General features: G+C 39.3%; 1 protein-coding gene across 1 annotated transcript in view; it reads right to left on the reverse strand.

Moving 5' to 3' along the window:
* TMEFF1 (transmembrane protein with EGF like and two follistatin like domains 1) overlaps window positions 1-15,522 on the reverse strand; it is a 112,051-nt gene that overhangs the window by 24,899 nt on the left and 71,630 nt on the right. Inside the window, exons 4-5 of the mRNA XM_005517457.3 lie at window positions 10,915-10,941; window positions 82-178 (exon numbers count right to left, since the gene is read on the reverse strand). Of these exons, the coding sequence (XP_005517514.2) occupies window positions 82-178; window positions 10,915-10,941 (124 nt within the window). The remainder of the gene's footprint in view (window positions 1-81; window positions 179-10,914; window positions 10,942-15,522) is intronic.

The raw sequence follows: 15,522 nt of genomic DNA on the forward strand, positions 1-15,522 counted from the left end.
TATTACTGGAGCAGATAATCATGTACTTTTAACATTTCTTCCGTTTTGTTCAGTGATATTGTTAAGGAAAACATTACATACCCAACATTCTCTGCATCTTCATCACACTCAGCCCTGTATTTGCAAACTCCACATTTTGAGTGTTTTCTCTGAACTTCTGTCCCAGAGCCTTCATACTCTGAAAAAAAAAAAAAAAAAAAAAAAAAAAAAGTAACAGCATGACTTTCAAATTATACTCTGTTTTTGCTTACCTAAATCCATTTGCCTCCAGGAATACTGTCAACATACAGCTATCATATACTGAAGCTATTAACCTTAATAGTGCTCCCTTTATGAAAATCAGTCAATTGGAAGTTGGTAGAACCGTACCAGTGATAGAAAAGCATCCCTGAAAACACTAATGGTTCATTGATTGGCTCTTCCTTTATTCTTGTTTCAGTCATTTTTATTTATTCCCGCTTCACCAGGCACATAACTGGCATTGACATGAATCCCAGTCACATTTACTCTTAATTGCCACTGTTAATGTATAAACCCTGTCCCTGTAGATGTCCTTGAATATTAGGTACTGGGGATTTAAATACTATTTTCTGTGACAGTCTTTAATTACAGATATCCTTATGCAAGGTTACTGCTTGCTTTTTTTACCCTTTTTGATTCCTCACTATGAGATTAGACTGTGCTCATATGTCACATATGCTGTGGTGTATTTTCCAGACTACTGTGTTTAGTTCTATTGGAATAAACGAAAAAAGTCATCCTAACAAGAACCTGGAAGAAATGCTATGTGTCCTAAAAAGTAAAGTCAACATCTCAAATATTCTGATCCTAAAAACATCAACAATAATTTTACTGTTGACAAGGGCATCAAAAGTCTTCACCAAGTACAAGGGAAATAAATGATACTCTTACTGTTTCACTAACATTAGCCACTCTCAATTTTGATTTTTAACAAAGTGATGAAGGAGAGCTAGGTATTTAAAAGGAAGGAAAAGAACCACAGAAATCTGCAGAGGGAGTTGAGATCCACTTAAAGTATCACAGTATCATGGTGGTGCACAGCTGACTGCACAAGGCTGCCGGATGGATGGAGATCAAAGTGATTCCATTCCTTTCCTCATAGCAGCTTTATGTGCTGTAGCAACAGTAAATCAAACACCACCAGTGAAACAGCTGAATTTACATTCTGTAAGTACAAACTAGAAAAAGAAATCCACAACAGCTCTTCCTAATTTCCCCAGATCTTGGCTACAGGGAATCTCTCCCTCTGACCTCTGACCTGTGGGGCTGTGATTTCATGAAGAATAGTGCAGGTGAGACCTGCAAGCTAACTGTCCTCTGTCTAAAGCATGCTGTGCTTTTTCCAGAGATTAATACCTATCAAACAAAATTCCTGCTGCACAAATTCTATCACCACTCTTATCAAGTTGCAGTAGAGGTCATCTGCTGCTTTTATCGTTACAAAGGCACATCTTATTTGATTTCTCCTTCTTTTCAGGTGCCACATTCCTATGCCTACGTTTGGCATTTTAAAATGTCCTTTAGTGTCAGATTTCACTTTTCCATGCTAATAAATGATCCCCTACAGTTTGAATAAGTTAAACATATGGCACTGCTTTCATTCATGGTACTTGCACTTCCTTGTCTGTTCTTATGACCCTTGATGCCCTTTGCCAGCAAGTTGACGCTTTCTGGAGTTACAGGTACAAGAACTGGACATATTGTTCCAGAAAAGTTGTCATCAAAGCCAAATACCATTTGTAACATTCTTCACTTTAAATATCCAACAGTCATATTACTTTTTGACCATTTTTCTGCACTGACAATCATATTTACTTTATTATCCACTTTATTCCCCAATGAATACTTTTCAGGGTCAACAGTCTGCAGGCGAGCTGTTTTCCTGACATCAAGGAAACATTACCTAGGTCCTGGACTTGCCACAGATAACTGTCCTCAGACATTAAAATCCTGCCTGCTTATGCATCCTGTTAGCTCAGTGACCTGCTCTCTGTCATCCACACCAAATCATTGCTGACTGATTTGCTCCCAGGTCACCAGTGGAAGGGGTCACAAGGCCAAGAACAGTCTCTAGAAACACACTCCTTTTCTACCAACTCCTTAACATTTAATGATCTATTGATTTGCAGTATTTTTTCACGTTAGATGTGCACTGTGTGGATGCTGTGCTCTCTAGTTACTCAGACTTCTGGGAGATTAAAGATCACATTTCACTGAGAAAGGCTGTGGCTCTGCGGTGGTACGCTTAAATAAAATGTTCTCTTGTACAAATGCCTTTCTTGAAAAAATCAGTTTAAAAAATGGCAATTTTCTCAGTAAAGGTTTTCCATGAACTCATAGTGACTGGCATTAATATTTTTCCCCCTCACTTAATTCTGTACTCATTTGATTTTTCCACCTTCTATTTTACTGCTGTGCTTTTCATAGGTGCCAGAATGAGAGGCTGTTGTCTCCCAATCATGATATTTATTTTTTCTGAAAATATTTGTATATTATTTATTATTATTCTACTGAAGAAAAAGAGACAAAAAGTCATCAACAGCCTAGAGAATTCTTTACCACCCATTTTTAAAGCTTTCAGGTGCAAACCTGCTCATTACGAAACACTTATTCAACATTTGGTGCTTGATATCCTTCTGTGGTACCACTAGCATGGAAAATATTTTATCATACTCCATTTATACTATCTGACTTGACTAGAAATGCAACCAGAGCGTTTTACTGAGCACTGTTACTGCACTGTTGGCATTTCAGTTTTGCAATGGAACAAAAGAAGTAACACAAGCATATGCAATACACACACCCTTCCTCTTGAGCTCCAGTTCTGCTCCCTGTGAATGTCCCAATACTTTTTCATTTTCAGAATCATAGCCCACAACTACTTGTTCATTGCTTCTATATACTATTTGATGTAAAATTCTGTGTCCTTCTCCCCCTTCTTAAAATTGTTTTCTCTACCTTTTAAAATTAAGTTTGTTTTTAAAGAAGTGTGACTTTTGTTTTTTTCATGATCAGAACTTGATGGACAGCATGTATATTGGTCACCTACAATACTCAGAAGCATCTTTCACTGCTAGCAGCATTATATTCTAGTAGTAACAGTGTTAGACACTGCACATAATATAGACTGATGTCCTGTTGTTGTTTAGGAATGGTACCCCCCCATTCAGCATCTCCAGCAAAAATCTCCAAATCATGTGCCGCTCTCTGGCTCTGCTTTCCCCTCCCCTTTGCCCCATGTGGTGGGATGGAGAGGTAAATTGGAGGTATAAAAGGTAAAACTCACTGGTCAAGGCAAGAAAAATTTACTGGAGATAGCAATGAGATAAGAAAATGAACAGTAACAGCAACAATATTAATGACAAAAGTTCGCAGAAGAGAGAGTGATTCACATGCTAAAATCCTCACTGCAGAGCCCAACCCAACTGCAGCCAAGCTGCCCTGACCAGAAAAGAGTAATTCCTTCCAGAAAAAGACTGCCTTTCCCCTGCCCCCAGCAATGATGTGAAGTGGTACAGAATAACTTCTGGGTCCTGCTCATGCCCCCTCCTGGCTACCGCAAAAATGAACGTTGTTCTGGCTGGAGACTAGAATACAAGTCCTTCAAGAAAACACAGCTTTTCCCACCAATACAGAGTAGATGAATATTGTTTTTCAACCTGAATTGGTAGCAGACCTGTACACCTGTATCCTGTTAAAATATGTTAACCCATTAATATTTGAGAGCATGTTTCTCTGGTGTAAACATCTCCAAATAGGCAATATATCCCTGCACATATTGCCTCTCCCCTCTCCTTTCTCCCCCACATTTGATTGTTCCTACATAGGTTGTAGGCATTAATTTTAATATTCCAATCAATCGGATCTTCCCAGCAGGTTTCAGTAATAACAATTAGGTCAAAATATGCTCCCAAATGAGCAATTCAGGCTCCTCTTGTTTATTATGCAAGATTCTAATATTGATGTATAGATGATTACAGAATTTCTTCTTCTTGGTTTTGTTGGTATCTTGATTAATTCTGTTCTTGACATATTAATTTGATGTTGAGTGAAAGTTAATTTTCCCTCTCTTTTCAGCTTCCATACATGTTTCAGGGCAGAGCCTCATTAATGCTCTGTCCTTCAAAAGAAACAAGGCACAAAGACAAGATCAGTGACTCCCAGTTGTCTCTCTGAGCCATGCTCCCTAACACTTCTCCTCGAGTCATTTTTCCTCTGCAGAAGATGGCCAGTTATATCTTAGGAGCTGCAGGGTAGGAGCCTGCCAATGGTCAGCAGCTCTAGAGGAATTGGACAGCAGTAAATTGCTTCCCTCAGCAACTCATTTGTGTGCTCCTACAATAGTAATGTGGCTGGGTTTCTGCTGAAGGCTTTCAATCAGGCTTAAAGCAAAAGCATCCATCTGTGTCAAGGTGAAGTTTGGTCTGCCCTCAGGCATAGCTTGGAAAGGGAACTATGCTGTGTATTTGTATTTATCACTGTTCCCAGTGGGGAAGAGGGGGGAGCTGCACCTCCTCAGTAGCCATGTATAGATAGAATTCATAGATAGAATTCATTGATAGAATGTCTAGGAAAGCCCCTCTGAAAACCACTTCCTAACTGGTTTGGGATCATAATGATTTTTACTGTATCTTATGGGATCAACTAATCTGAAAAAGATTTCTGACTGTGATTCCCTCAGTACAGCTAGCACTGGAAATTCCTCTCAAAATACCACAGTCCACAGAACTGCACATTAAGGACTGCAATTCACTCCAGAGCTTAGTGACTTATCTTACATTCCATTAGCTTTTAGGGCAACTTTAATGACGCACTTAATTAAAAAGGAGATTGTTCCCATAATTTGAAACAAAGCTGCAAATCCTCTCTTTTTTGTCTGTAAGTATATATTTAAAGCAAGTGCAACACTACCCTTAGCTCTCCCAAAGTTTTGGCAAGTAATGCCTTGAATTCTCTTGACCGTGCTGCTGCATCGTGCGCAAAGGCAATATTTGGCAGTGTGCAAAGTCCTGCTTTCTTATCCAGCCACACAGCTGGCTTAGAAGCAGAGCCTGGCTTGGTACATCAGAGATCTATATGTGGCTTTCCATGTGCAGTGTGCACCACACACTGCTGCTTCAAGCACGCCTCAGAAAAGGCACCAGCCTTTGGAACTGGATTTTGCAAGAACGGGCATTACAGGCTTGACAGGAGAGTGCTGGGTGTGCTTATGACTGAGGTGCCTGCAGGAGGGGACTTTGAAGATTGGTTCCCTAATCACAGCCCAGCCAAAGTGATTGGCTTGCCCAGTGTTTATGACAATCACAATGTGTACTCTTATAAGCTAAGGAGGTGAGGACGTGCACTGTAAGGCTCCCTACCACCACTGCCCTTGTGAGGTGTTAGGGATTCCACATGCCTGAGAACTGGAACTTCTGGATTGCTTCTGTGCATATGACACCGTGGAAAACGGCAGGAAAAGCTGGCATATTGCAAGACTGGATCAGCTTTCACACTGCAGAAGCCTCCAGTTAGAGAGCTCGAGTACCCATTCACTACAGTGCCCTGCTTCAAATGCAAATCCTTTTTCTCCAAAGGAAGACACAACAGCTTCAGAGTAAGCACCAGGGGAAATAAGCATGACTAGATGATGGTAGAAAACAAAGGACATGAAAGTCACCAGATGCCAAGGGAGTTGTCCCACAATCTCATGAACATACTGGATGCCTTTCTGCAGGCCCAGTGCAGGGTATGTAAGACGAATCTGTCCTCATTTGCTACATATCCCGTGCAAGAAGGAAAAGGAGCTGGTCTTTATGTGCCTCTGGCTCCAGCATCCTTCCAAGCATGCTCCAGCATCTCTGAAAAACCTGCTTAGAATAAGTATCCACCAATAGAATGCCTGAACATTTAGGGCCTTTGCCTCTGCCTTTATGAACATTTGCTGTAAAACCAACAATTCTTGCTTTTTTTATTTCAGTGTTAATTTTACCTCCATCGAGTAGGATCTTGACAGCAATAAATAGGGCTATTTGAAGCTAAAGCGATACGCAGTGACAAGCCACGTGATGGAATCTGCACTCAAATCTTTCTGTCACACACCATTATAGGAATAGCTAAAAGACATGATGCTACCTCCTATCCAGGGTGCTAATCACCATCAAGTTTCTGCAAGTCATATTAAAACACATTAAAACAAATCAGTGGCACAATTACAAATTAAAATAGAAAATATTCGAGGCTCTAAATTGTGTGTGTTTATTCCACCCTGACTGTGTGACAATTACTGGATAAGTGTTGTCCCCAGTGAGGGGAAGGAACAGATGGCAGCCTGCTAAAAAGCACATACTGTATATCAATTTATTAATTACTAAATGCAATCTGCTAGACGTTCATCACAAGATACTTCAGCTATTAAATTTCAGAGGGATTAGAAATTCAAAACAAATTATTTTAATAATAATTAACTTAGCTATATGTATTGCAAGCATGTTATTTCCTTAGTTTAAAAGCCTGAAATGATTGGGTACCATCTGTCAAACTACCATTACAACTTTTTTAATATCAAAAGGGCATTTTGCTCAGGTACACAGACAAACACTGAACAAAATGAATTAAAAATTAATGTTATGGGCATAGTAGGACACTTAGAAATCTCACCCTTTTTGGTTGATTACTAGAGCAGAGAACCTGCCTCTTCTAGGAGAGTGATTTGTTTCTGAGAGGCTGGCTTGAAAAGCCTTTACCATTTGTTAGCTCTTTCATGGTGTATGTAACAAATGCTGATGGTTTTCAACACATTCTTGCAAAGGCCTTACTCTATCACAAAGTCAACACCACAGCTGTGAGCTGGCAATCTACTTTTTTATGTGCATGTGACAGCCTCAGAACAATTTTCTGTGCCCCAATCTGCAAGCTGTGGAAATACATCCAGCAGGTCAAATAGTGTTGCAATTTACAACTGGCAGAGATGAGCACAAGTCTGAGCCTGTACCTTCCCCAGTTCTGCCTCAAAGTCTAACAAAATATTGATTAGACAAAGGGCCTAATTTTATGACTGCATTCTTCAGAACAGGGAAATTGTAGAATGATTCATGAGAAAATACAGAAAGAAGCCCAGTCTTAGATGCAAATTTAAAGGATCCCACCATCCTCATGACCCCATGACCTAGCCATGACCCCAGCTAGGCAACTCTTTAAAAGTCTGAGTCTCTGCTCTCTGACATTGCCTTCTAGGGGTGAAACATAATGGCAGAGTATTGAGATTTTTGAAATTTCCCTCATTTCTGAACTGACAATCATATCCTCCTCCTAGAAGTGGTTCAGGATACCCATTGCCACAAGTGACCAACTGCTTGGTTTCATAACTACAATTTTTATTACGCTAATTGAAGTTTCAGACTTCTAAATTAGAAAAATGGGTCATTTTATTACAGCTCAATGCTAAGAGAGCATAGAAAATGGAAATAGCTCATTCAGAATGTCAGAGGGCAACTAGACAATTGTGTCATCCTTAAAAATTATATGGCTTCACCTCATTCAGGCATACTGAAAAAATTCTCCCAGTCTTAATTATTTTCCTAAAATCTAGTATCTCTGTAACAGCAAAGATGATTTGTGGAGAATGTCAACCAGCACTTCCATGGTCTTTAGGCTTTCTTTTCTTGTAGCACATGGTAACTACTAAGGAAAGATATTGTCTGAAACGATCTTTGAGGAAGAGGAGTTTTGTGGATTTTTTTCTTGTTTCTAAAGCTACTTTTTTTTTTTAATGTAGAAAGGAATGCATTAACATCATACAGTTTGGGAGTAGGAGGTAGAATCTGCATGAAGTCAATTTTCAGAATCATTAATGAGATTATTCTGCAATGAAATGCAGAAAATGAAAAAGAAAAGTGTGAATCAGTAGCACAAATCTTAGCTAAACATGAGACCAACAGCTAATTTCAGCAGTGGAGTCTGTCTCAGGCAGAGCTATGGCAACTGAAGAGCATGACTCGGATGCTTTCCCAGTACTTTCTTTCAAAGTTAAAAATCCACCAGCAAACAGAGCATCTGCACAGCACTTGCAATGCCTCCTGAATGCACACAAGCAGCTGTCCTCATCCATTCCATGTGTGCAAGCATCACTGGTGCATACACAACCACGTTAATTGCATGTTTGAGAAACACAGCAAACACTGATTCTGTGATTAACATCAGGAAATGCAGACCCTAGGAAGAAAACACAAGTCTCTAAGCTAGTATGTTTGCTTGCTTACTGCTTCTCTCTCACTTATCCTTGCATTTTTCCACTTCCACTGAACTTCCTCGTGCTTCCAAACAGCAGCTGTACCTGTCCCACAGGGCACAGAGATTTCCCAGGGAATTAGGTTCCCATTTGAGCACCCTTATCCAAGAGTATGAGATTAAACCCTCTGCCTGGGTTCCTATAATTTCTTCTTCTTTGGATTCCAAACAATGCATCTCCATCCTCAATAGGTCCAACACCCTTCTAGAAGTCTGGTTTTGCTTCTGAATTCCCTTAACTTGTAGTAAGACTTCTCTTTAATGTTTTCATGTAACAACTTCATGAAAATTACTTTCATAATTCATGTAGCTACTTGAATTATGAAAAAAAAAAAAATTCCAATTACAAAAATATCCTTGAATTTTTAGCCAGACCAGAGTTCAATAACCAAAGCAGCAGTGGATTCCATTATTTTGAAGGATTGTTTTCAGACACAGAAAATGGCTCAACATGCTGAAGATTAACCAACTGTTCCACAAAAGTATTACCCAGTGCCCAGTTTAGCAAGGAAGGTGCACCTGCAAGGAAGGGACAGGAATAATTCCATGTGTCACAAATAGCCTACATGTAAGAAAAGTTGAGCAGGATTTTCAATGTCTCATCATTTAATTTTCCTTATCCTTAACCTAAAATTAAGAACTAAACCCAACTGTTTTCATACAGAGCAGAAGAAGGAACATTTTACTTGGCCCAAAGGCACTCAGAAGAAACCTCAGTAAATGAAGGCCTAATGTCACAAAACTGCTGGAGGACAGAGTGGGTACATTGTTCCTTCTTACCCAGGCAGTGCAGAAACTGACCTGGGGCCAAAGGAACCAGATTCAATTCTTTCTGCCTGAAGTGAACTGAACCTACATATTCCACCTCCCAAGACAATGCACCAACTACTTCTGCAAGGTACTGAGGGACCATCAAACCTCTCAAACCGATGGCATTCTGTTTTGCATGAATAATTCAAATGCAGTGGCATGCTGAGCCCCAGCTAACAAAGCATTTCCATAGCACGAATTTTTCCTCCCACTCTTTGTCCTAGGCTCAATAAAAGTTTCAAGTAAGAACAAAAAGAACAGCAATGACAAAGTGGGTCTCTCTTGCCCCCACAGGTTTTGGGTTCAGCCTCCTGCTCCAAATCAAGGAATGGGTATATTTGAACATGGACCTTTCACCTCTTCAGTGAGCAGCCAACAAAACAGCATGTTCTGGCCTACGTTTTTCCAAACTGCTCTTAAAGTTACCCAAAGAATCCTGACATCTATCAGTCAGCTGCCAGTCCCTTCCAGATCAACACAGTAACATTTACACGGGACTTTAACCAGGATTCTTGTATGCAGATAGAAAATACTGAAAATAAACCTCAAACCAAACTAGTCTCAACAGCATTCAAACTTTTCTAAAACTGTTCTAAAAATAAAAATGAAACATGGACTAAATTACTGTTATCTGTCTCCTACTGCATAACATTATCAAGGCCAGAAAACCTGGCTTGCAGGGACCGTCATAGTGGTATAACAGGCTGGCTAAGAAAGGGGGAAGGAGAAGCAAACGGAGCTGGGGGAAGAGTGTAAAGCATCAGAAAAGTCACCTGTGGAGGTAAGAAGAGGAAGTGTTTGAGCAGAAAATTGTTCCTTCAGACACTGCCCCAAAGGAAACAAAGGTGAGAATGACCCTGTGCTAGCAGCAGCCCAGGAATTTACTGATAGCAGCTTATTAAGTGGGAGCGAAACACCCCCCTTCACCCCCCTACAGGAAGAAAGAGTGAGCTAGCTCCTGGTTTTTGAAAAATTAACTGTTACATTTAGCTAAATTGATTTACATTTAGTGATGCCATAGATGGTTTTCCACAAAAATACATTTTCATGTAGTTATACAAGATTTATGGTACTTTAAAACTCAGTCCCATCAGTATGAAATGCAACACCTTCTTAATACTGCCAAAGCCTAAAAGCAAAACAGTTTTTGTATATATCTGTGTCTCACATTTTTCATTCTATATGTATTCTTGTTAGTAGTATCAAGGATAGAATTAAGATTTTTTTTTTTTTTTATTTAATCCTTGGAAGAGGATTAAGATGTGTTGAAAGATGGGAACACTTCTACTACCACCAGCTGTGCTACATCCCCTCTTTGAATATACAGCTTTGAAAAAAAAATACTTTAGTAAAATCCTTTATATAAATCGATATCATAATGCAATTGTTCTATATCTTAGGCAACAAGCTTGACCAAGTGTAAGGTAACAGCTAAATGTTTTAGACATTAAGGAAATAAATGCAGGGGGAAAAAATGGCAAGTAATTTATTGTGAATGGTCATTTTCTGGAGAGAAATACAGGTGAAATAGGGATCTAAATATTGCACTACATTTCTGGTAACTAATGAAAAATTATATAGGTCAAATCTGAAAGAACAATATTGCTGAAATGTACACTACAACCTATTCCTCTACCAGTACTGTTCTGAGATGGACCAATAACACTGCAACCTTAAAGCTTATTTTAAGTGCCATAATTTCACCTCAGTTCATGTGCTATAGAGTAGCCACGTGTATATATACATGTACAAAACTGGCACATATTAGTTTAAAAGAAAGACCAAAACAAAAGATAAGTGGAGTTTGGTACTCACCTCCTTCTCCTGACCCAGAGCCATTATCTGAAAAAGAAGCAGAGGGGGAGAAAAAAAAGAAAGAAACCAAATGAAAATATTGCTCTAAGAGCAGCTGTTTGTTCAGGAACTTGTCACTGTAAAACATTACACAGATGTTACATTTCATGAGCCAGCTGTAAAAACAAACATCCCACATAAGGTCCTTTAATATGGTTTGTCCATAATCACTGTGCCCTAGTCTCTCTCTTCCCTGTCAAGATGTTACTCAAGGAACAGCATTATTCAATATTGAAACCAAATATCTTTCTTAGCCTTTTTTCAACCGTTTGAGACTAAAATTTGTTAAATCCAAAAGACATGAAGAGAACAAAGTCTGATTTTGGAATGTTTATTTTTCTTTACCCTCTAGCCTTGGGAGTGGCACTTCAAGGAGTACTTCAATACATAAGTCACCTGGCTGCAAAAGTACCTCCAGAAGACAACCAGTCCTCCAAGAGAAGTTGATTTAAGTCATCTAATGGCAAAATAGCTTCTGTCAGTTGAGTCAATCATTTTGTATAAAGATGCTCTAATGGCATTGTTATTTTACTGACATTTGACTGACTGGATTAGCATCTGGTGAGTGACAGCTTTCAACTGGATCCCATTTGCCTTAGCAGTTCAAGTGTCAGCAGGACTTGAGCTTCTTCACCACCCCTGGCCAAGTAACTCTGCTTCAGATCATTATGGATCTGTTTAGAGATTTGCATGCGCATCCCGCTGGGCAGCACACTGCACAGGCTTCAGCTAGCACAGTGCTAAAGACAAGCCCTTAAACACATGAACTGAGTCACAGAACTTCTGTCTTTCTTGCTCAAAGGAGAAGAGGAGAGACTGGAATGGCAAATACTGTCAGTGAATTGTTTCCCATTCCCATTAGATTAGCTTCTCTAGAAGCTGAGGAGAGGAGCACAGCATGCATTCTGCTCATCCCACACCTCTCCTTTCATGCCTGCTTTGGTGATGGAGAAGGCAGCTGAATTTATTTGCTAAAAACTGAAAGAAGAAGGAGGCCAGACAGAGAGAGGAGTGGGAATCTTCCACACATGAGATTGTTGTTCACATCAGAGGAAAAACCAAACCCTCAGTTTGCTCAGTTCCCTCCCCTGCTTTTCTTTAAGGATCTGTATTTCTAAGAATAATTCCCTCTAGTGCGTGGATGAAAGTGTGAAATTCCACGTTACTGGGTCACTTCATACATTAAAAATAATCTTCTGTCACGTGGAGTATCAGGAATAGAGATTTGTTTTTCTTTTGCCTTAATTTTCCTCTCTTTCTCCCTATATCGCTATTTGGTGCCTAACAGACTGAGCTCATAACCTTACAGAAATTAATGCAAAAACCAGAAGGTTCCTTTTTCCGTCCATAGTGACCCACTTTACTGATGAAGAAGGCAATCCCATAAAAAATGACATTGTTGAGTCACTGAGAAATATGCCTTATGATGCAGAATCGCTTCATTGAGAAATTTGAAGGAGCATAATTTACTTATATGGGTTAATATATAGGATTATTTGTGGTGGTCAAATTGTGTCATAAGCTGTTTTGGGAGAGAGGAAGCTGACATACAAATATGAGCAAGTTCATATGAAAGACAAAGGGAAAAGTGTCTCAAAGAAGCTTGACTTTCTCTGTGACTTTATTTCCAGCTATCAGTCTCTGACTGTTTTCCTTTCCCCTGAGGTGAGAAATGCTGCTCAGCTCCATTGTGAGGGGCTCTGGCTAAATCCTGTGTATGTGGGACAGGGCAGGTACCACACATGGAAAGCACCCTGTAAATCATGGAGCTGATGCTCACACCATCCCTCTCAATAGATATACATGAAGTCCACCTGGCAGGACATCACAGCAGCAGGATAGATTCATTCATTGCTACTTCTCTGGACTTCCCGTTCTCAAAAGGGATTAAAAAAAAAAAAAAAGTGTCATCCTCTATAACACTGTATCATTTTCAACTTTTCTCTCAGAGCTATGCTAGGACTCTTGTCTCCAGGGTAACCATGCTAAACTAAGCTGGTGTTCCTGCTTTTTTTCTTTTCCTTTGATTCCTTTTCTTTTCCTTGATTTTCCCAGGCAGCTGCTGGTTAAAAGAGTAGCATTTTTTTTCTAGCTTACTTGGACAAGCAGCCCTGCTCTTTTCAGGCCCTTAATGAATTCAGGGTTTTCAAAAGTTGTCTCCATGCACCAAGATCTGTCAAGAGAGATGCTCAAAGAAGTGAAGATGCTGGGCACAAACAGCATTCCCCCAGCCACTGGTCAGTAATTAGAGGAGGAGTGAATGACGTCTATCTTTACTTAAGCCACCCTTTACCAAATAGGTGCCTTTTCCTTCAAGATGTTCAAGGCCAGGCTGGATGGAGCTCTGAACAACTTGGTCTAGTGGAAGATATCTCTACCCAGGGCTATGAGGAAGGAACTGGATTATCTTTAAAGTCTCTTCCAAATGAAACCATTCCATGATTCTATAAAAATATGCTAATACACAAATATACAGGCTTCTGCTATGAGCTGCTTTTATCCATAAGGAGTTTCTGGATAAAATACACAAAGAAGGACTTGGATCAGACACAGCATCTGAAAGCTGTAAGCACTCAGCTACAGTCAGAATCCTTTCTTGTTCTTTCTGAACAGGAGCCATTTCTGTACTGTGGGTCTGCTTTGGTGCAGAGGTAGAAAAAATTCCCCAAAACCAAAAACACTTGCAGCCTCTATCATTCAGGGGGGATGGCTTTTAACTCCAAGTAGCACGAAGATTGAAGCCATCTCTTCCCCTTTTAGAACAGTCCACTGACAAATTTTAAGCAAGCAGACCCTTCATAAACCACTCCTAAGAGAATAATACCAGTGCTTGTTTCTAGTTCTGCAAATAGCTTTACTCTCATTTTTTCTTTTTTTTTTTTCTTTTTTTTCTTTTTTTTTTTACTTAGAAATCCCAAGAGAAAGCAATGGACTGTGGCTTCCAAATACACATCCATATACAGTACATTGAGAAACTGCAAGTATAATCAAGTACTACATCATTGTGTGGTTACATTTTCATGTGCATATAATATAAATCTGGCAGCAGTCAAGATCAATATTAAAACCTCTATATGCAGACTCAAAATTTCAGCCATACATTCTCTTTCATTTCTCTAAGCAACCATTTTTAACATCAAAACCTGCATTTTTTTTTTATTTCTAAAGCACCTATAATTGGCTCTTTTTTAAACATTGTTTATTTTAGAATCTTGAAACTCTGACAGCCTTCCTACAAAGGAAATAAATACACTGCAAATCACCTATGTCTGTAAAATTCTAATCAAAATATTACCTGCCAAGAAACAGAATAATGATTTAGTGACTAAATCACTCAGTGTAGCTTTTTCTAGTGCCATAGCTACAGAAGGTATCAATCCCAAACAATCGGGGAATATTTTACTCTTGCATGAGATTCAGAAGTCTGATATACTTTAAATATTAAACAGTTGTTCCAACACTAAGGAGGAATTTCATCCTGTTGTCTTGGGTGTGCCCCACCAGATGAAGCTTTGCTTTAGAAAAACAAAACTATGATAGGAAACCAGTGACTCTGTACTTGCATCCCAAAGATGCCCTAGAACAAAATATTTTAGTAGCAAATTCAAAGACAACCAGTGAAAATTAATGGTCTACAAAATATCTTTTCATTTGAGTATCTGATTCTTCATTATATGTGTAACAGATCAAGAGCACAAATATGTCACTGTCTTGGCAGGTTCCTGATGATGGCTGATCCAATATTTTCACACCACCCAAAGCACATCAGGCACTCAGGGAGCAGCAGGTACCATTCCAGGGGAGCTCTGCTGAGGCACTTCTGGTTGCAACGGTGTAAGTGCAGTATGCAGCCAGAATCAGAACCCCTGTTTCACAAGTGTGTTTTCAGTAGTTTCTGGAGCACTGTGTTTCAGCACATTTCTTGATCTGTTACACTAAGTGCTAAAAAATTATGCTGCGTTTCCTGGGTTTTATGTAGAATTTAAAGAAAAGGAGAGGAGGTTGGAAAAAAATCCCTGTACTGGCTGAATAATGTAGTAATTAGCTGCCAGCAACCTGAGGCTGAGAAGAATCGATTTTTCATTTTGAAATTTTTCTCTTAGTAGAATAGAATGCATATATAAACAAACACTTTTTGTTGTTCCTAAAACATTATTCTAGAATTTTGTTTCAGTGATAGAAAGAAACTTTCATGTTGTGTGTCCATTTCTTAAAATGATTTGGGCATGAAATTAAAAAATATTCTTTATTTATATATCCTCAGTTCAAACCTTCATATTTCTTGGGTGTTGTTATAGTAATATGAGTCCTCTAAAACTAGATTGCATTTTTTCCCTATTTCTGCAGCATCTGGAGATAATTTACAGGTGGGAGATTGGGAAAGACAGTGGATTCAGTCATCTGCCTGAGAGATGCTGGAATTATGCTTCTGAGCTGGGCACAAAGCATGGGCTTCCTTCAGTATCAGGACCAACAACACAGATTATTTTGGACCCTAGTAAACATGACCCAGACCTCAGGATGGGTCTGTTCTGTAGTCAAAGGCCTTTAGTCCCACTGGTGTGAAAT

This window comes from Pseudopodoces humilis, chromosome 1 (assembly GCF_049639895.1).
Source record: "Pseudopodoces humilis isolate 2021_Gansu_Grassland_sample_001 chromosome 1, ASM4963989v1, whole genome shotgun sequence".
Classification (NCBI taxonomy): Eukaryota; Metazoa; Chordata; class Aves; order Passeriformes; family Paridae; genus Pseudopodoces; species Pseudopodoces humilis.